Source organism: Phasianus colchicus, chromosome 20, assembly GCF_987193195.1.
Source record: "Phasianus colchicus chromosome 20, bPhaCol1.hap1.1, whole genome shotgun sequence".
Taxonomy (NCBI): domain Eukaryota; kingdom Metazoa; phylum Chordata; class Aves; order Galliformes; family Phasianidae; genus Phasianus; species Phasianus colchicus.
In genome coordinates this window covers 11,086,543-11,107,987 of record NC_143455.1, presented here as the reverse complement: position 1 = coordinate 11,107,987, position 21,445 = coordinate 11,086,543, and the positions used below count along the sequence as shown (strand labels likewise).

The 21,445-nt window shown below is 40.2% G+C and overlaps 1 protein-coding gene across 3 annotated transcripts in view; it reads right to left on the bottom strand.

Moving 5' to 3' along the window:
• TMEM94 (transmembrane protein 94) overlaps nucleotides 1-21,445 on the bottom strand; it is a 47,069-nt gene that overhangs the window by 14,477 nt on the left and 11,147 nt on the right. For 2 of the 3 annotated variants that reach the window (XM_031598617.2, XM_090122206.1), the window contains 15 exons: nucleotides 16,185-16,304; nucleotides 15,383-15,510; nucleotides 14,643-14,779; nucleotides 13,785-13,981; nucleotides 12,602-12,753; nucleotides 11,861-11,963; nucleotides 11,471-11,557; nucleotides 10,788-10,904; nucleotides 7,024-7,080; nucleotides 5,216-5,320; nucleotides 4,526-4,690; nucleotides 4,020-4,229; nucleotides 3,550-3,865; nucleotides 2,751-2,924; nucleotides 114-216 (listed from right to left, as the gene is read on the bottom strand). In XM_031598617.2, the coding sequence (XP_031454477.1) occupies nucleotides 114-216; nucleotides 2,751-2,924; nucleotides 3,550-3,865; nucleotides 4,020-4,229; nucleotides 4,526-4,690; nucleotides 5,216-5,320; nucleotides 7,024-7,080; nucleotides 10,788-10,904; nucleotides 11,471-11,557; nucleotides 11,861-11,963; nucleotides 12,602-12,753; nucleotides 13,785-13,981; nucleotides 14,643-14,779; nucleotides 15,383-15,510; nucleotides 16,185-16,304 (2,171 nt within the window). Of the gene's footprint in view, nucleotides 1-113; nucleotides 217-2,750; nucleotides 2,925-3,549; nucleotides 3,866-4,019; nucleotides 4,230-4,525; nucleotides 4,691-5,215; nucleotides 5,321-7,023; nucleotides 7,081-10,787; nucleotides 10,905-11,470; nucleotides 11,558-11,860; nucleotides 11,964-12,601; nucleotides 12,754-13,784; nucleotides 13,982-14,642; nucleotides 14,780-15,382; nucleotides 15,511-16,184; nucleotides 16,305-21,445 lie in introns of those variants that run through there. The other variant, XM_090122207.1, reaches the window with a different exon arrangement.

The following is a 21,445-nucleotide window of genomic DNA, read 5'->3' as shown; positions in this document are numbered from 1 at the left end:
ATGTTCATAACCTACTTCAAGCTTCTATTAAATAGCTTTTAATACAGAGCAACCGGGTTCCCGCTGCAATTTAACTGCAGTCCCTAAATGCATCAAATGACAAGGATGCTCACCTGTCAGAGCCAGAGAGGGGGTAAATATCAGTACCATCCCAAAAGTCTGTGCAGGCTTCAAGGATGATGTCGGCTGTCCCATGTGAAAACATCTGCTCAGTACCTGAAATACAGGTAAACAATGAGTCAGCAACACACATACAGGATCCCAGGCAAGAGAGATCATACTAACTGCTCCTTTGTTAAAATAGTGGTTCCTTGATCCACTCCAGGTTCATGTTTTCCTACATAAAGTCCTCAGTTCCCCTTCAAGAAATTATTCAAGATTGAATAATGTATTCAGCTGCTACTTGTCCAACTGGAAGTTCGAACAAGGCTGCAATAAAATGTGAGGCAGATGATCAGTTTCTATTCTTTTATATTGTATTAACAATCCCACTCCTACAGAAGGTGGGAAAAAAATCTTGCTCCTGCATGCAATGGAACAGAAAAAAAGATATTTTTGTATGTATCTTCTCATAAGAATATAAGCATTGCTGAAATGCTCAAGCTAGCTACTGAAATCAAGAGCCAAGAAAACACACTTGCACAAATATGGAAGGGACCTTCAGGAATACCAGAGAATTTTCCAGAACATAGCAGCTCTCTACTTTCTGCTACAAAGAGTCATTGCGCACCAAGTTTATCAGAGTAACAATCCTTCAAGACAAATAGGAACTGTGCATGAAAGAAGGAGCCTGTTTCAGGGACATGAAGGAGTACTTGTATGGCATTAATTTTATTGCATAAACAATCCTTCCCACCTAGGTCCTATGGTCAGATAGTCCTTGCTGGGAAAAAGAGAATAAGACATTCATGGAATGTCTATGCCCCGGACAGAGAGCAAGAACATGCACATAACACGAGTGCACACACCTACATTTGTATCTGACAGCAACTGCAATCTTTTCCCATATGATTTCCATTCAGTGTCAACAGCACGCCACACAACAGTTCCTCTAAGGGGCAGATGACAGTGACATCATGTCCTATAAACTGGAGGGCACTCATTCAGCTGTCATTGCCAGCAATGTTAGCTCAGCCTCTTTCTTCTCTAAATCATGAACATGAAGGACAAAATTTCTCTGGCATAAAGGAGAGAACAGATGAACAGGACATGGAAGAGAGCTACCCATTCATGAGTGTTGGTACTCATTAGAAAGAACTAGGCCTCTAGAGCTGAGCCAATGAGAGCAAAAAGAAGCTAAGAATGCAGCTATAGCAAGGGAAATCAGGCAGTATCATGCCATTTTACTTTGCTGAGAATTCACATGAGCCCCTCATTTCCATGTGGTTACTAACGATTTGGGAAGAATGCTGCCAGATGGCAAGGCATGTATTTCAATGGTATACTAAGGGAACATACCTTCTATTTCTGCTACAGTCGTCAATTTATGTACATCCCTTATGTACATGGGAGTGAGTGGAATCAAAGATTTCTTCACAAATACTGAATCAGAAGAGCTTAGTTACAGTATTCTGGTCGGACTCAGTGAAAACACAATCATTTGATTTCATGCAATAATATCTGCATAATCCATTATTTCTGGTTGCACACATTTTAGAAAGTTTCAAGGACCAAAACTATCACATGAGAAGTGCCCCAGTGGTTAAATAACCTTGCTGGCAAAAGTCCCCTTCAAATTTACTCTAGACAGCATAATCCAGGTCACACATGTATTCGTCTGAGCTCCAGCCTATGAACTAAACCGTTTAAAATTGAGGATAAGGAGTTGAAATGAGGCAACACTGAAGGTTTTCATCTACACTAAGTATCAGCATCAGAAAAATTCTTGCTCACAAAGGCAAGATAGCAGCTATAGGGACAAACAAAAAAGCTCTTACATAAATTAAGATACAAGTTTAAGAAGAAACAAGTAAGAGAAGCCCGTTTACTTGGTAAATCTTGGGCCAATATAGTAGCTGTATTTCAGATTCAATATTGAACAAACTCCAATTTCAGAAAGCTGAGTTCAGTCAATTTAGGGTATTATTAAGAGACTAAGACCTCTGCTGGCAAACTGTTAAATCTTGCTAAGGTGCTTTTAGACCTCACTGCGCCCATCTGCACATCCTTTCCATCCTAGCCCATTCCTATTGGAATAGGAAGGAGTAGGAGTGGAGAAACCAGTATGGCCTCAGGGGCTTCATTCATGATCATCATGGGTTTGTCTGAGATTTCTGTGATTTCTTATTAGAATGTAATATAGAAATAGAACATGTAATATACTATACTGTACAACTTACTAATAATGATTTATGATTTGTGTTATGAGAAGGATAAGCATCACTAGTTAATACCCTGAGAAATATTCAAACCTGTGCAGTATCAGTTTCACCAACAAAATGAAGACTATTCAAAATCTACTTTGTACTACTCTGCTATCTGGTCTCAGAAAACAGACTTGTCAAATGCTAAGACAATTAAAAAAAAAAAAAATCATGATCCTGAAATGATCCAGGGCTGAGAAGAATTCCCCCTTTCAGTATTCCATAGCACTGATCATTTAGGTTTGTTGAACTTTTCTGTACTGATCATAGGCAGAGCAAGGCTATCACCAGCTGGAGTCTCCAAGCTGCTCCTGAATATTTTTTAGTTTCTCTGGGAAAAAGGTCTTCCCAACCTAGGTAGACACACAAAGGAAGAGGCAGCCTTACTGGTCGTGGTGTCCTTCACGAACAGGTTAATCATGTGACTCAAGGGTGGTCTTCTCTTGGTGATTGATGAAAGCTTTCCCAGCATTGTCTCCTTAACCATCTCATCACTTGGCAAGCGGTACAAGGCCAAATAATTCTCCTGCTTGAAAAGATCTTTGGCACCTGGTGTGAAACCTGTAACATGAATATGAGGAAAAAATTAGACACTAACCAAAGCAAAAGAATATTCCTATCTCCTACTTCTGTGCCATCTATCATGCCTGCTCTCATTTTGACTTTCCCCAGCAATAGGTAGATTAATTTGTGCTCACAGAGCACCTACGCCAAGATGTTCCAAGATTATGATGAAAAATATTCAGAAGGACTAGAATTTATTAGTAATTACAGCTTTTATGATTTTGATTCACTAAAGAAAGGAACTGTGAAGAACAAGCACAGAATTGAATTCAAAAGCTTTCAGATTGTAATTCTAGTGCTGCATCTTACCTCCTGTGTGCTTCAGTTTTCCCATCTATAAAATTAGCAGAGGTACACAACATCATTTATACCCACTCTCATGGTAAAGCACTGTGGTAAAGACAGAGCATCTATCTTTCCATTAGCAGCTATTCTTGTCCCCGAACAAAAACTGCAGATTCGAGCCAGGAAAATACCAAACCTAGACAGGGCTTGATGGAAATATCCTTGATGACATTTTTTCCTTAATTCTACCTTCTCAGAAACTAGGACTGAGAAAATATTTTGCATATCCTTTCTAAGGATTAAGTGGTAGCACTGATTCAAATTGAATTCTTCTTACCTATTAGCCTGGCAAGCTCACAGAGGCCCCAGGGCACATGGACAGGCAGCACGGCGTTGTGAGTTTCCTGGAGGGCTATGTTGCAGAGATGGTCAGAGAATCGGCACAGGCGTTCTGTCACAGTGGCATTGCAGAGATTGAGCAGTACATTCAGACCCAGAGGCTTGAGGGAATTCAGGTGTATCTGCCAGTTGGAGTCATCAAACTGGATGCAAGAGGGGTTCTGTTGGTCCTGGGACAGGCTAAGCATCTCAAGGTGGTAGTCACATACAAAGTCTTCAGCCTCACAAGCCAGCACCTCAGTGTCACCAGCAATCTGGTCCAACAAATTCTAGTTAGCTGCAGTGATTACAGCTTGAGCCCAGAATCCCTCAGAGAACTCTCAAATTCTGCAAATAGAAGACTCTACAGGGTCGTCTATCTTGTAGATCTACAAAAGACTAATTGTGTGCCCCTTCTATATGTCTTACCTGAGTATGTTCTTCTTCTCCACCCTCTGTGTCCTTGCTAAAACTCACATTGGAACCAGAGGGATGCTTGCTTCTACTGTTTGGCTTTCGGTGGGCATGGGCATCGGGAGCCTTTGCAGGGTCACTAGACCAATTGTTCCTCTCTTGCTCATTAGTCACATGGACTGTGTCTGCCAAAGGGCCAGAGAGCAAAGCATCTCTTTCATGGGGCTGCAAAATACCAACAAAATGAACAGTGGTGATTCAGCAGTTGAACATGAACAACTTTTGATTAATATGCAAAATGTGCAGAAGTGGGGACAGAGAGAAAGGGAAGAAAAAATGCTCTTTTATGACTCCTATAGAAGAGGATCTCATCCTCATAGATTCTTAATCTTATAAGCAAAGAACTATGGTCACAAGACTTCTGCACAAGCAAAGAGACCCTTCTGTAATACCAAACTGTGTATGTCAGTCATACTATGCTTACAACTAACATGTTGCATTGTGGGTTACATATCCCTCACCTCATCGTCCACCTCAGGGTGGCAGAAGGACCGTGTAGAGAGCTCATCAGTCAGATCTTCATGGCTATCATGATGTGGTTCCACCTTCCCACTGAAGAACAGAACAGTCTCTGGGCTAGGATTTGGCCAGGAGAGAATCCCCTGCTTGTCTACACAGCAGAGCACCTAGAACGTCCCACAACACCCCCAAGAATGCAAAATTTTAGTGAAAAAAACATCTAAGCCTTCACACACAGTTGCAAATATCATCAAGTTGAATAAACATGTAGGAGGCCAGATAAGTCTCTCCTTCATCAACCTTCTATCTTAAGAATCTTCAGCATCTGATATTTCCCCATTCTACCTGGACTGATTTGTTGTTTAATACCAATTTTATCTTAGGACTGCAAAATCAGGCATGAAACCCATGATAAGGAAGCAACTAATGAACCTGTTTCAAGAGTTAGCAGGAGAAGATTGTAGAACATACTGGTATCATATTGGATGGCAAAGAGTATTTCTCACTATTGTTTTAGCCTGTCAGTAAGCTGCTTAGACATGATAGCTTTAAGATTTTTCTGCAAGATACCTGAGGGGTATCAATTCCCATCCATCATGATTACTAATAGTTTGTGCTCAGGCAAGGACTACATGATCGATGCAAACGAAGCATCTACTTAAGGCTTCTCCTGACAGCCCAACAGTACTCACAGTGACAGATCCCAGACTGTGGAGCAAGCTGGAGGTGAAGCTCAGTGTTGGAGATTTGCCTTTTAAAACACATAAGAAGTGGCTCCAGATACAGCGTATCATTTCCTGCCAAGGGAAGCACAGAACATCATCTAATTAAAGACTCATTCAGAGAAGACGGGGAGAGAAGGAAGAAGTATGACATTACCTGCTTTCTGCTTCAACACAGTGATACACTGTAAGATAAACATCAGTCTTTGTGAGTACCTGTTAACTGATATGGTGCTGTTGTTCTCAAGGGAAGGCATTCCTTTCCCACAAAGGATACCAACAGAAATTTTGATTGCTGAATTGAGAATTCACTGAAACTACCTTTGCTTATCCAAAAACATAGGAAGAGATTCTGAAGGGATTTCATCTGGACTAAGTTAGCTGGTACCTCTTGGTATTTTTTCCTCTTGTCCCCTGGGAGTAAGGAATGTGAGGCCCTGCCTTACGCTTAAGATAATCACACTGCAAACTGGGTAAAGTCACTGGGGAAGTGACAAAGTTGGAAATGAAGTTGAGGTGGGCTGACTACTGCATCGTTATAAATGAAGCATATCGATGTAGCAATAAATGGAAGGACGGAGATAATTTGCAAAATTCAAATGTCATGGTGGCACCCTATATCTTTCACATAAAAACATTTCAGAGGGGGCCTGGATGGCAGGAATCAATTCAAACTCTAGACTTTTCTCTGTGTATAACTAAAGCCAGAAAAACCAGGTTTGCCTTACAATGTTATTTTTTTTGCTTTTTAGCTGTTGCTCTAGAGTGCTGTCACTGCAAGAGCTAACACGAGGGGAAAAAAAACAACACTCATTTCAATCATTTTCTTGCAAGCAAAGTTTTTACATGGGTGCAAAAGAAAAGAAGTAGATCTTTTACAATGGGAAGGTGAGCTCAAATCAATCCCGTTTCAATACCTGAAAAATAGCTCAGTTAAATGATGAACTGGCAGAGAAAAACAATAAAATATTCAACAAAGAAAGCATGTGTCTCAACGTGCACTCCTCTATGCAGCTAGGAGCGAGGGGACATAAATTGATTCTTACAGTATGCAGAACTTTTAATTGCTTTTGGAGTTCATCTGCTTCCTTACGGAAATGGGAATCTTAATGCCAGAACAGGTAGTGAAGTGTCTTTCCTCCACCTACCTGTTTAATCTGGGTGATGCAATTTACAGAGTAACCAGATGCAGTTCCTCCCCCAGAAAACATCTCCTTTGAATGTTTATTTGCCCCAGATTTTAAAGGATTAGTAGTGTGCTAAAGCTCATTAACAAGCCTCTGAAACAATATCAGACTTTTTGCATGAACATCCTATGCTCCCCTTTTCACATTTGGTCTTGATGCAGACCCCTGTTCTCACTGTTCTTTAGTTTTGGCTTGGAGAAGTAGGTGTTTCTGGTACAAGTAAATTACTTCCCTTCTTTCTGACGCACACCATAAAAATTTTATTTTACTCCTGGAATTAGTCTTTAAAGAGGCACTTTCTTCAGAACAGAAAAAGTTGATTTCAAATTATTTGCAATATTCAGAAAAGCACAGCTGTATACTCAGTATCAAAGGTGCCTCAATTTGTGGTCAGTAGAGTAGTGTCTACATGGGCAGGTGTAGGGGAAAGACATGCAACCTGCATGCACAGCAAATTAAAGCAGAAAAAGTGTGACAACAGACAACTGGCACAAGCAAAAACGGCTTTAGGAACAAGCAGGGGATCAGAAAGGAAGGGAAAGGATATTGTGAAGATGAAAGATGTAAGAAAACAATTCATAATAATAGTACCTGAGAAGATACCATCTCTGTGTAGCTGCTGAGAGTGTCCTCTGAAAACTTAGCAAGCTGCAGCAAGAGAAGAGACCAGTTACTATAATTATGCTCAGAAATATGTCATGAAGAAGATCCTTCCCTAGGTACTGTGCCTTTAGAGAGAAGAAAGCAAAAGTCCTGCCCTATGAGAACTACTATACCAAGACAGATCAATAATTCTCTAAAGCAATTAAGTCTTTAATGGACTATGGCATTATCTACTTGTGAAGCACAGTCAAAATGCTTGGCGCTGGTACATCACAGAAGACACAGCTGTTATCTAAAAGTCTACAGAGAAAATAATAGCAATTAGACCCAGCAGAACATCTTCCTGGATGGTTATTTTAGGATAGAAAGTCAGTATTGACTGACTTGTTTCTTAACTACATAGATCGGTTAAAAGAAAGGAACTAGATGAGAGTGACTGCAAAAGCAGGTACTTGCTGAAGGAATGAGGTGATGTGAATAGGATTTGAAAAGGAAACAAAAAGAAATTATTTTTTGCAGAGCACTACCATGGGGCTCTTGGAATTACACTGCAAAATTTACTAACTGAAAAATTGTGCATCCAGCATAAAAGAATTCCACAGAAGATGTAATTTTGAAAAAAAAAAAAGTTTAAATTGAAGTAGACTTATAGGCATAAATGAACATGGCAATTAAATTTGTATATATAAAAAAAAAACAATAACCCAAATAATAATGCATGTATCTGTCACTTAAGAAGAAATCAGCTTTAAACATCTGTAAAAAGCCAACACAGATCGGTTAGAAATAATTTAAACTGAAAACTATGAAGGATAACTAGGAAACTAGGAATAGTTAGCAATACTTTATTTAAATTTAACAAGCAACAGTCCCAGAGTAAAAATAATAATAATGTCTGGTTTTGAGAAGGAGTGAAAACAGAAATAAAAATTAACAAAAACTAAGAACAAGTTTACTAATCCATTGTTTGATGAAAACAGTAGAATTGCAAATGATATTGCAAGCAAACCAGATGTGTTAAATATCATTACTCATTATTCAGTGATATGATCATATCGTATAATGACTATGGGATATTTTCCATTTTAACACTAGCTACTGAAACTAAATTTGTTTTTAAAATAGACAAATTTGTGACTGCTACTGCTGACTTTTTACTTTTTCAAGGTTTGAAGCATGGATTTAAGACCTAATGCAGTGGATGAAACCTAATGTGGTGACAATGCCTAATGAGGATAAGAACACATCAAGTTACCACAAGAGCCCAGACTGACTTTGATTTCAAACAGCATAATGGAGCAGGTGATATAAAACACATACTAAAAGAACAGAAGTGGAATAATACAATCAGCACCAAACAACACAAGTATATGATCATTGTGATATTTTTGGATGGAATAACAAACTGGACTGATAAAAGTAATACTGTTGATGTAGCACACTTGGAACTCTGACTTGATAAAAAAGGCTTTATTAGTTTTCAAACAAAAGCTAGAGTAATTCCAGAATAAGAAGGTTCGTATCTAAATATATTAGAAATTCATTTTTCTGATAACAAAATAATCATTTGCAGTAGGATGTGTTACTAGCTCAACCACGGACAAATTCTAGGTGTTTTGTTAACACCCTGAAATAAAACACAAAGTCATTACTGACAGAGATTGTATACTATACAAAGACTGGGGAAGGGTCAGATATTAAAGAGATCAGATTGCTTCTACAAAACAGTATGGACTGCTCAGAAAACAAGCAAAAATATGCAGCGCAACACTTCAAAAATAAATCTGCATTCCTAGCAGAAAATATGAAATTTGGGCTAAAAAAATTAGACTCCAGCTTAGAAAGCAGTAACTCTGCAAATTATTTGCTGAAAAAAAAGCTGGCCATTTAAGACGACAGCTAAAAAAATCTACTGTGATCTTTTGTTGTACTAACAAAGGAACATAAAGCTCAAACTATTCTCAAGTTTAGCTCAAGCACAACTGCTACTGGAATATTTATGGGTTGTGGAGATTCATAATTCTACAGTGATCCTGAAGCATTGGAGAAAGCTAAGAGGAAAGCCAAAACAAATATTAGAGAATTGGCAGATATGCTTGCAGTGACTCAAGGTGTTTAAAAAGCTTACTTAATCAGAGATGGTAAAAGGAATTGTGAGCAGTTACCACAGAACAGAAACTTTATTGGTTTGTTCTTAAATCTATGAGACAAAGGAGGTTAAGTTTCAAGTGCTGGAAATCAGATTCTACAAAAACACTCACATATGAATGTCAATTTTTAACACTAAATCATTACTGAAACAACCTGTCAAAAGCAGCAGGAATATTTTCAAACCAACATCAAATCCCCTTCTAAAAGGAATGCTGTTATAATCCAACCATAGCAATGAAACTTGAGGCAGGGGCTCCTTTGAGGCAGCCAGTGGTATCTGCCATGCAGTTATGACTAACTGGTCATAAGAGTTGCCTATGGCCTTAAAAAAGAAAAGAAAATGAAAGAGCTTCAATGTGATGGGAGGGAGCAGAAGGTGGAGAGATGTGTCACACAGGTCAAGTGACTAGAAAGGAAGAAGGTCTTAAATTTTGAACAGAAGAGAGAGAATGAAAGAGTGAAATAGAGATGCCAAAAGTACACTTCCCTAGTGAAGAGTGAGAATGACTAAGGCACACTACAATGATTTTTCTGCAGCAACAAAGATGGAGGATTGAGTTTGAGATGTCACAGAAAAAGCTGGTTGGACAGAATGAGTTGCCTGTACAAGAAGATACAAAAAAACTCAGCACAGGTGCAAATGTGAGTAACAAAGAAAATGGATATGTTGAGAATGATGAAGTATGGAAGCTAAGGAGTTCTGGCTTTTCCCAACCAAAAAGCAAGATGTGTAGGGCAAGAGATGGTTCCAAAGATAGTAACAAAGTGATGCTGAGAATGGATGGAAAATGTAGAAAGGAGGAAACATTGAAAAGGGATGGTAAAGGTGCAAATATGCCACTGGAGGGGGAAGCATGAGTTCATCCTCCCAGTTTAGTCGTGTACAACCTATAGGGCAAAGAGTAGAAAACAGAACCAGGACCACAGAGGCCAAGGAAGAACATGAAGGAGTTAAACTTCGTTCAAGCACAGGCTTAGCAGAAATCAGCAGAGACAACAAACAGCACAGTGCACCTCACCAATGTTGCCACTGGGAGAAAATAAGAGACACCCATCAGCATATCCAGTTCAGGATCACACATCCATCAGACTACCAAATTTCCATTTGCCAAACCAGAACAGTCACCAGAAATTTGCCTTACTTTCTGACACTGGCAAGGCTAGGTCTGCAAGCCAAGCCCCAGAGCCTCAAGAAAGGGTTGCTCAGCCCGCAGGTTATAACAAAGGATCTTATGTATCACATTCCTTCTCCATGGCTTAATGTTCTCTAGTTATGGCCACCATGTGACATTCATCTCCATGTTGACTCCTATGACAGATTAAATTTAGCTGATAAAAAGCACATGCTCTGAAGAGATTTAGGGAATCATTGAATCTTCCTATCACCCTTGGGATATAGAATGTATCTGTAGGCCAGCTGAAAAACTGAAACATCTGTGCAAGAAAAAGCTGTGGTGCTGCAGGGAAATGACCTAGCCAGGACACTCAAAGATCCAACAGGTTTTTTTGATTATGTGCTGAATACACTGTGCTTGCTTCATAGAGCCCTTCTCATCTACTTCTCCTTTCTCTGCAATGGTTTGATGTGGACAGATACCTACCAGTGAGGTGGATGAGGCCTTACTCATCTGGGCCAAGACTCTGGCTTCTCCAAAGGCTGTTGCAAGAATCCACAGAACAGGAAAAAGCAACGGGAGGATGGGCAGAACTCCATTCACCTGAAAAAATAAAACCTCCAATCACAAGTAAGCACAGAGACAACAAGAAGTTACACCTGTCATATAAACTCTTTTCCACCAGAGTGGACTGGTAAAAGGCAACAGCAGGAAGTACGCAGACAGCTTGCACTGAAAGCAACACAATACAGGGAGAAGCACAGAAGGGGAGACGCACATACCCTTAAGAGTTTGTAATGAAGAAGGCTATGAATAAATTGCATCAACTCGTAGCTGGGTTTTTTTTGCTGAATTTGGCATAAGCTCTTAACGTTTAAAAGAAAACCATACCACATACATATAGGCACGTATATATGTGTATTTACAGATATGGATATAAACATACACGGCGAGAGAGGAAGAGAAAACAAAGAACAGCACAAAAGGAATGGACAGAGTAGTGTTATTGTTCTTCACCACTGAGAGCTCTTGTGCTCTGATGTGCACAAGGCAGTGCGTACAGGATGTACAGGATGTTGTCATGGAATGAAGCAAGTTGGTGATGGAGGGAATTGCCACAGCAGTGCTTTGGGGTGGAAAGGTGTAGTGGATCTCAGCACACTCTTTACCTGTAGCTGAAGAAGAGTATGCTGCCAAGAAGCAATTCCAGGAGCTTTGAAAATGAAGCGCACAGCATTGGTGATTAGGAAGCCAGCCTGCAATTCAGAATTGACACCATCAGCAAACTACTAGTACTTGTAATGAAGAAGTTTTTGCTTCCTTATAACATTCTCAGCTCTGGGAAAAAAAATCTGAAGGATACACTTGGTCTGCTGTTGCAGTTCTTCACTCTCACAGATGGGTAGCTTAGTATCTTTGCTCCTCTGTACTACTGAAGGTACACGTCAGCTGCATGAATTAGAGCTGGGCCACGATTTCTTGTTGATGGCTGCAAATTCTTCACCTTTATTAACAAAACACAGCTGTGTTCAATACCAAAGGCTTGAAATGAGACCTACCAGTACAATAGGGACAGCATATTTCAACATCACAGACTGTACAGTGAATCGCTCATTATCCAGGGCTGTCACAGGACGTGACAATGCCATTTCCAGACACCACCTGAAAAAATGGAAAACAGCTTGCAATTTTAGGAAACAAGATCCTAGCCCTGCACTTTTCTCAGATAAGAAACTGTTTAGCCTTTGCTAAGAAGGGGAACCTTTGAAAGAGAAACCAAGACTCAACAGCTTTAAGAAAGAGAACATCTTTTTTTTCCCCCCAAAATGTGGCTTGCTTTCAAGCTGAAATGAATGCAGTGATTTTATAATTACCTCAAGATCCTGGCCTCTGAGTTACAGAAGATACCACTGGCCAGAGATTTATCAATTAATCTATATCCTCAGTCTCAATCTCTGAGATTTAAAATAATCTCAATGGGGTCACAAATTTCTGCCATCAAATGCATGAAATCTATGACTTCCCTGCATTGTTGAAATTTACTTGGAAAGTAATGAGCAGTAATACTTAGCATGCATATGTTTTTAAATATCAGTCTAGACTATCAGCTAAGGAGGACAAGTGAAGACAAACAGTAAGAATCTTACAGTTAGGGCATTCCTAGGTAATACAGAAGACACAGCAAAGCATATTTGGAAATTCCTGGGCTGGATTGGTAAAATTTCATTTTTTTCCTGATACAAGGCATCAGCAAGGACCAAGATAAGCTGTGAAGCCATTGAGCACAGTATTTAACCCACCTGACATTATCAATTATTGGAGTTTTCAAGACACGGAACAGACGATACAGCTGAGGGTTCTGAGGTCCCTTTTTCACTTCTCCTCTTGGGGAGGGTGGAGGTGAGAAAGGTGGAAATAGATCTCCTGGCTCCAGAACTATGTGCTCATCATCCTAGAAAAAAAATTCAGAGAGCCAAAAGCTGCTCATCTGGGGCCTCAGTGGAATCCCGTTTCTGGGGACAGGAGGTTGAGTCCAGCAGGATTTCTCCTACCACAAGTGATAATACACATTTGTCACAGTTCTCTCTCAGCTCTCAAAAATTCATTAGTTAAACTGTTGCTTCAAACTTGAAGCAAAATTAAATGCTTGTGGGCCTTCAGAAGTAGCAAAACACACCTGGTTATTCATGAATTTTAGCATTTCATAGAATCATAGAGTGGCCTTGGTTGAAAAGAACCTCAAAAACCATCTAGTTTCAACCCTCCTGCTAGGTTGCCAAGCAGTGGACCAGGCTGCCCAAAGCCACATCTAGCATGGCCTTGAATGCCTCCAGGGATGGGGCATCCAAAACCTCCTGGGGCAACCTGTTCCAATGCATCACCACCCTCCGAGTGAAAACTTCCTTCTAATATCTAACCGAAATCTTTGCTGTCTTAGTTTGAAAGCATTTGGAGTAAAAGTCAAAATTAACAACAAAGGTAAGTAAATTTCAAGCTTTAAACTGTTGCTGAGCTTCTTTAAGCAGCAAACTCTTTGCATAGATCTTCTAATTGATTTGCTAATGTACTTCTATTCCAGGTAGTTTATGCTACTTTCTTTTATACTAAATCAGTAGTAAGAAGGTCAAAACAGACAAACTTACTGCTCCACATAAAAAATAAGACAAAGTAGAGGGACTGTATATCATATCATCGTACTGGACAGATTTATTATACTTAAATCAGCAGCACATTACACTTAACCCTTGACCTGGAAGATGGATGATGGAGATACAGTGCTTCAGTATCACATTAGTGTCTCCAGTCTGTTGGGTTTGAGTGTTTTTAGGGAAGATAGAGCTGTCTAACAAAGCACTTTCTTTGAACTGGAGTTTCAAAGCATTTAAAAGGTCAGAAGAATCAAACATTCCCATCATCCATACTTTGAGATTTAGAGTATTAATAAGAAAAGGAAAGGCCAGGAAACTAAGACAAGCAACTTACCTTAATTCCTCTCAGAGAAGCAAATGATTCCTGTCCTGGCCTCAAAGCAATGACATCTCCTTCTACTAACAGGCTTACAGGCAGGTTCACAAGTTGACCATCCCTGTATGCCCAATGAAGGGACCAGGATGGGGCATAAGGCATATGGAGGTCAGGGTACATGGAGTCTGGCCATTTCACCTCTTTGCTAAGTGTATCTGAAAGCACACAGTGTGAAGGAATTATGTGATAAAATTTGGAAGAGGCCAATCATACATCAATTTATATTTCATAGTGGCTATAGGCCCTCCAGTGCTAAGATTGGTCCATGTCCATGAACTTTAACCTTGTTAGCTTTCCCTTCCCCCCCTCCACCCTGTATAATCAATTAAACACTGTCACGTGGTAACATTAAATATATACTCGTCCAGTGAAAAACCTAAGAAATGTCCTTAAAGGTGCCACACTGAAATGAACTGCCACCTTGAGTTCAAAAGCTCTCATTGAGAAGATGCTTATGTACAGCAATTTATTTCCTTCTGTTTTATGTTGTAGCACAATCTCACATTTTCTTCTTTCATCATCTGCAGCAAGGCAGATACTTTTGTAAGAAATTTAGGATTTGAATTACTCCAAAGCACAGACATAACACACACCTATCTGGTAGCATACCAGATGGAAGCGCATGGCCACACCACAGCTCAAAATAATGATTCCACAGGACAGGCATGACATAGGACACAGCTATCACAGCCTGTTTCTGCGTAACATAGGGCAAGGCTAGTAAGCTCAATTAATAACACATGATCAAGTTTTGGAGAAAAATCCAATGTCGTGGGAATACAAATCCAAATGACAGACAGATTAATGAGGCCTCACCATTTATCTTATCAATGATCATCTGAAGTCTTCTCTCCACCTCTTTACACTTCAGCCTCTCTTGACGTCCAATCATGAAGAGATCCAAGAGGAGAAGGAGGAAGAGTGCCAATGCATTAACTATTTCAGCACCTTGGCTTCGCACAGCAGAAACAGAAGAAAGCAGAAAGCAGTTGAGTTTTGAGTAAATGAGCAGAATATGCTGCTGGCCACCCATAGAGATAAATGCACACCTGTTCAATTGTTTATTCCTACATCCCAAAGACTCATGTTTAAAAAAGAAAAGCAGAGAAGCCACAGCCACACTTCTTCAAGATAACGCCACCAGGAAAGTTTGAAAAGACCTGTCTCAATTAAAAAACACCCTTACAAACACAGTCAAGCAGGTTATGGCTCTTGTGACCATAAACTAGTTTCTCTTATGAGTCACTAACTTCTCTAGTATCAAAACCCTCCTGAACAATTCTAATGTCTCAGGATTTTTTAAGATCTAGGAAAACTGTAGAAAGAAAATCTCATTCTCTCCACAAGAGAGAATGATTAGGGTCGATATGGGTCGATTAGAACTAGAATTAAGTTAGTTGAAGTTTTGTGGAAGGGAGAGGGAAGAATTACCAGTATGAACACGTTCACAATTGCACAGAATGAGGGACAATGATGATACATCAGCTTTACACAGAGTCAAGAGGATGCAAAATTACCATCTGCTTCAGTCAACCAGTAAATGATTTTTTGCTTACTTTCCCTGTGGCTGGCTCCCAGAGCAACACAGCAGCAACACCACTGCCAGAAGCATCAGAGATGCACCAGGCCAGTGGAAACAGGAGCAACGGTTTCCATGGTACAAAAAACTGCTTCTCCATGCCTCCTACAAAAGGAAAGCAGCAGACAGCATTCATAAAATTCAAAGCTAGGTATTCAAAAAAGTAGAGGAAAGATAAAGACAGCAGTTAACAGACACTCCAAGGTGAACACAACTTTGTAAATCCCCTTAGAATTAAAGAGAGCATCCCAGATCAGTTATGCAAATGCTACAGCACTAAAGGTTGTTCAGCTGGGGAGTCTGGGTGAGCATTGCTATCTTTAGTCTTGCTTGGAAGAATGAAGAGACTTCTGTGCCAGGCTACTCCATTGTCACTATCTAGAAAAAAATATGTTTAAGTAGAGTGAATAAACACTAGCACTTTGTATTCAATGCATGTACCAGATAAACATGGAGGACAAGGGAAGACTGTTGAGTTCCACTTCTCTTTCTCTCCACTTGATATGGCTCTCCTGTACATTAGTGGCTCTAGAAGATGTTACATCCTTCATAGTTGAAACTAAGCTCCTGTAGAACACCAGCATCCACAAGAAAAGTGCTGAGAAATATACCCCTAGGTAATTTCTTGCTTTGTTCCCAAAGACTTTGGCAGTTCTAAACCTGGAAACTTTGCAGCAGCAGCAGTCAAAAAGGAAATGCAGCCAACTTTCAGTTAATCCTCAACTTTGCTTTGAGAAGGGGAAAATGAGCATCCAACCTAGTGCTGTTTGGTGTCTCACCTTCCATGAAGTCACTTTTTTCCGTTCCTTCTGATGTCCTTCCAGCAGTGTTGTCAACTCGTCTCTCAAGATCATAAGGGCTTTCTTTGTGGTAAGGCCCAAACTTGAGGTCATCTCATCCTGAAGTGCCAGAAAAACGAAGTGTTTAGTACTTTCCTATTTGCTTTTTCAGCTTGTTTCTGGTGGCTAACTGAGCATCTACTGTGAATGCCTCGCACTCATCACAACCAGTTTGATTATTCATTTCCCTGAAATCATCTCTCTTCTTGTGACTGCTGGCTGGAATTATAGCACCTACATAGTCATACACCAAGCCATTTCTGCAAAACAAGGTTCTAATTAGCAATGACTGGGGACAATACTAAGAAAGACCGCTCAGTTCTGAGGTTACAGACACCTGAACTGGTATCAATTTGTAGAGACAGATGGTTACACTGAAATTTTATTGATACAGGATAGATTTTGTTAACATAATTAACAACTAAGCAGTAGAATAGCTGCAGTGCTAAAAAAGAGGGGTCCAGTTTCTACTGCTAATTACAAATTTTGGTTCTGTACTCTGCTTCAGTGGCTACAAAATCTCCCAGATTTAAGTGCTAGGCCACTCAACAGTTCAGGAAGAGATTATTCCAGCATCAACAAATCCTTTTACAAGAGAAAGCACTGCAGTCTTTAGTGCTGAATTGTGAGAACATACAGGTGAGGCATTCTGGCTTGAAGGGAGCATATACAGTCCAAACTACTACTCCTTCATTATTCAGTAAAGAGGCAGGACCTGAAAGGATGCAACCCAAGGGAGAGCTATTTGGACAACACTGCCATGATTTTCTGATTATCATGAAAGTAGGGCAAATGCTTCCAGGATAAGAACACAAGCATTTACCTTCCTTTCAAATCCAAGACTGCTGAGAGGTACTGGGACTACCAGATCACTGAAAGTGAATCAACAAGGAAAAGCAGGCAGGTGGCTGTTGCAAATACCATGGTACTGCGCAATAGAATTTCTCATTTGCATTTCATGCTTTAATACAAATACCCTGAAGGTGACAGTGAACAGAATATCCTGCACATTAGAAATGCTCAGGTGTGTCATGCTGTTTACAGACTACAGACCTACTAAACACAAAGCAGGCAGGAAGCTTCCCTCAGCTCCCACCAGTGTGACACATATTCTAGCAAATACAGTTCAGGTGGGATCTGCAGCTTTTCCTGCTATTGCAGCCACAAGCCCTCCCCAGCTCTCTCCTTTTCAGCTATATGCATGGACATCCAGCTCTGCAAATGCATCTCAACTCTGGTTTGCGCTTTTCTTCATGTTCCATAAATAAGTGTTTTGGTTGATGAACTTCTACTAGAAACTAACCTTGCACTTTGAATTCATTTGCTCTGATGACTCAATCAAAAACTTAACAGCAGTGTCAAGAAATGGCTGATAGCTGCTCTTTAAAATATCATCTAGGCATCCCACTCCCTTCCCCCCTCTCCCACACTTATCAGGCACAATTTGAAACAGTAAATTCTGGCCACACAGTCTAGTAGTGCTGCTTTAGCTGCAGTTTTTTAGAAATAAAAATAAACCTGCTTAGTTTTCATTCTCTGTGTCAGTTTTAGGAATTGAGGAAGCGGTTCTGTGTTGTTCTTGGAAGCAGCCCAGGTATCATCAGCACAGGACTAAACTTAGAATTCTCCTAAAGACTCCCAGAGGAGAAGATGGCAGGCAGCAAGCTGGCAACGGGCACGCCATGGTACCATGGGAGTGCTGCAAGCAGGAGTGTCTGAGAGCAACACAGAGTGAGCATCAACCGGGTTCTCTCTCTCCTGACTGCTAGCTGACTGGGGCACAGCAAAGCACTCACTAAAACATTTACCCTTTCTTTCCAACAATGAGAAAGAAGTCAGATAAATTAGGTGCAAACTGAAATGTAGCAATAAGGGGGACTGTAACTGAAAAGCAAGCTCTGCTTAAACACCACTGAGTTGATCCCAACCAGTACAGAAGAAACATGAGGAAACCTGTGCTTAATGACAACATTTAGTACAGCTATGTACTCCTAGAAAGTGTCACATCATAGTAGGGAACAAGTAAGATAAGGGAGCAAATTCAGAGGGAACGAAAAAGTTTCCTGAAACATTTGCACACCTGCTCCAGTCTTAACACAGGTGTTACGGTTTTTGCCATAGGATCGGTCAAGGAAGGAAGATGCAGTAGGTGAGAAAGAACAAAGTCTGGAAGGGCTGATGAGGAGGAAGAATAAGGATTTTTAAACACCCATCTTGACACTTAAAATGTGGAGTTTATGGTAAAGTAAGCAGATAGAGCCAGCCTGGTAAACAAACACTGTAACATTGTTAGTGAGCTGCCTGTGCTGACTCAGAAAACCATAGGTTTGGCTCTCCAGGGAAGAGTCCAGAAGCAGCTCAGAACTAGAAGTGGAGAATTATCAATGGACTTTGTGTTGCTTTCTCCATTCAGTTGGCCCTCCATAGTTTGACATGGGGATATCAGTTGCCAAATACCAAATCCAGGAGTTTGTTTCAACAGCCTTGCCTGCCTCAGAGCAAAAAGGTTTCACAGAATCGCAGAATTGCTACAAAATTTCCTTTCCCTTCCTCGTGCTTTCAGGTTGCATATAGGAAAACACTGTTTATCTTCTGAATTTTCTCTTACAATGAAAAGTTATTTCTGAGCTAGTCATGTCTGCATGAAGTTTTATTATCCTGAATTCCTTTTATTTTCATGCAGCCATCACACATCCACAGTAGCATATTTATTTGTTGTATCAGTGTGCATTGATATAAAATGTGTTGTTGAACCATGTGCCAAACATTTGTTAAACAATACTGGAGCACAAATATATGTTCTGCATTATAAAACTCACCCTTTCCACTGCTTCTATAGGCATGTATGATTATTCAACCTTACACAGCAGTAGATACGTTTTGTTCTCTGTGGATTTGGTTCTTGCAGAATAAAGGCTTCTCACCAAGATTACAGTGTATTTCAACATAACTGCCTTTAAAAAGGCTGTTAAAAAAATAAGTAAATAGGAAACAGAAGATCTGCTAGAAGGTTCAGTTTTCATAGATTGCAATTCCACCTCTCCAATTCAGAGGGTATGGAAAGCCCCTACTAGGAAGCTGTCAGATTCTTTCCCTCTCTCCAGAATGCATACACTGAGTCTCCTTTTTCAACACTTTGACTCAACTGCTTCTCAGATTTCAACAGTTGGAGGCAGGAAACTGTGCAAGAGAACCTTCCTTTTTCTGAGAGCTATTTTGTATTGCTCTAGCAGAAATAAGAAGGCAGTTTTTAATTTAACAGTAACATTTTTCACGCCATTAGTCTAATTCATTGATTACACCTCATGAAATATAAGTGTAATTCACAGCTTCAAAAACACATGAGAAGGAACAACTTCACCAGATACATTTGCATAACATAAAGTCAGATTCTTGCTTATGACAAGGCACAATACGACCCACAGTGCAGCTTTTTTTAGTCCAATCAGAGGGGATGGCAGACCATACACACAAAAGCATGCCACTTATTCAGGCAACATTTCTTAAAGCAACTAATGCTAGAGAGTGATTTATTTTTGTTCTAAAGTAAATCATACTTCAGTGTATTACAGCTCTGTCCAAGTGCGGCTGCTGAGTTAGTGCTCAGGCTATCTATAATAGTATCTATAATAATATAATAACAATGGTTATTAGATAGATAGATAGATAAATAAATAGATAGATAGATAGGTATCTGTAGCACGATAGAGATGTAGCCAGCAAAGCTAAGAGAATAGGCCACTCTAGGCAAAGGTTTCCTGGTTGTTACCTACATCCTTGGTCTCAGTTACGTTTTTTGTCCTTCTTGGTGTTCACCCAGTTACTTCTAAAAAGAGGTCTGTCCTGACTCCACAAGTGCACTTGCCAAGTGACCCAAAACATGTAAAGCCTCTACCCTTACCTATTTCCACTCCAAATGTAATAATGAAGGATAATCTTTTCACAGAGAATCTGGGCTGTCAGTAACAGCTGGATTCTGCTTCTGCCACAGATTTCTGTGTGACAGTAGGAAAATCTAAAGCTCTTCCATGCTTTCATTTCCTGTCTCTACAATGGGACTGCTAACTCCCTACCAGCCATAAGTATGTGAAACCATAATATTCACCAACTCACCTGAACACTACCTAAAAGCACAGAAAAAAAGAAATGTATGTTGATATTTGCATGATTCAGGCAGCTTGACTAAGTACATCATAGCTCTCTGGGAACTACTGTCTTTAAGACTGGACATACAGGGAAAGGTACCAGAAGGGACAAATGAACACAGCTATTAAAACTTGTTTAAATACCACCTAATAAGAGCCTGTCAGCTACAGCTTAACTGTTGGTGGTCTCAAATCAAATGAAAAAAGCTAAGTCTTTTGCAAAGCAGTGCCCAGATTAATGGACAGAGAACAGTCAACAACTGTCTCCTTCTTCCATCTGCAGCAGCAGTATGAAAGGCAGCCCAGAAACCCCCCATCCCAGGACAAAAGAGGCCCCACAGCATGGTAACTGAGTGCCTGTGGTGGCTCCCCTGGGGAAGCTGCTTTCAAAGCTTCCTGCTGCTCATCACCTGTAGACTTACGCTGCAAAGAAACAGAGCAGCAGAAGCAACGATCTCTGATATCTGGCCAGAGCAGCACTAATGGGCTGTCTGAATCACCACCACATTTTGCTTGGAACAGAGTCCATTTTATAGCACACAATGACATTCAAATTTTATGCCCTCTGTGAAGCACAGAGTAAGATGCCAACAGGCACAATCAACCTTTCTACATGGGTAATGCAAAGCTCAGCACTTTCTTTCTCCCTCAGCTAGTCGCAGCTTAGCAGTACAACTGTTCTGAATTCTACCTTTGCTTGTCCATCTCTTTGGTTCCGTTTGCAGCAGCACGTTCCCAGCCAGTTACTTGCTCCACCAGGCTGCTGGCAGGATGAGGCAGAGTTTATGCAGTGCTTTGAAGCTCACCTGTACTATGTAATTCTAAATCTGTAATTAATTTAGCCAGCCACAGTATTCCTCCAAGATCAGAGATCAGTTACAGCTCCCTATTTATTCTGTTTTTGATACACACTATGGTGCTTTACGCCAATGCAGAGCTTATTCCAGAGGATGTTAATCTCTTCAGTCAGACAAGTAATGTTCAGAAATTCACAGAACTTCAGTAATTCTTTTATCTTCCCATTAGTTTCTTTCCAACCCCCACTTTTTTATCTGA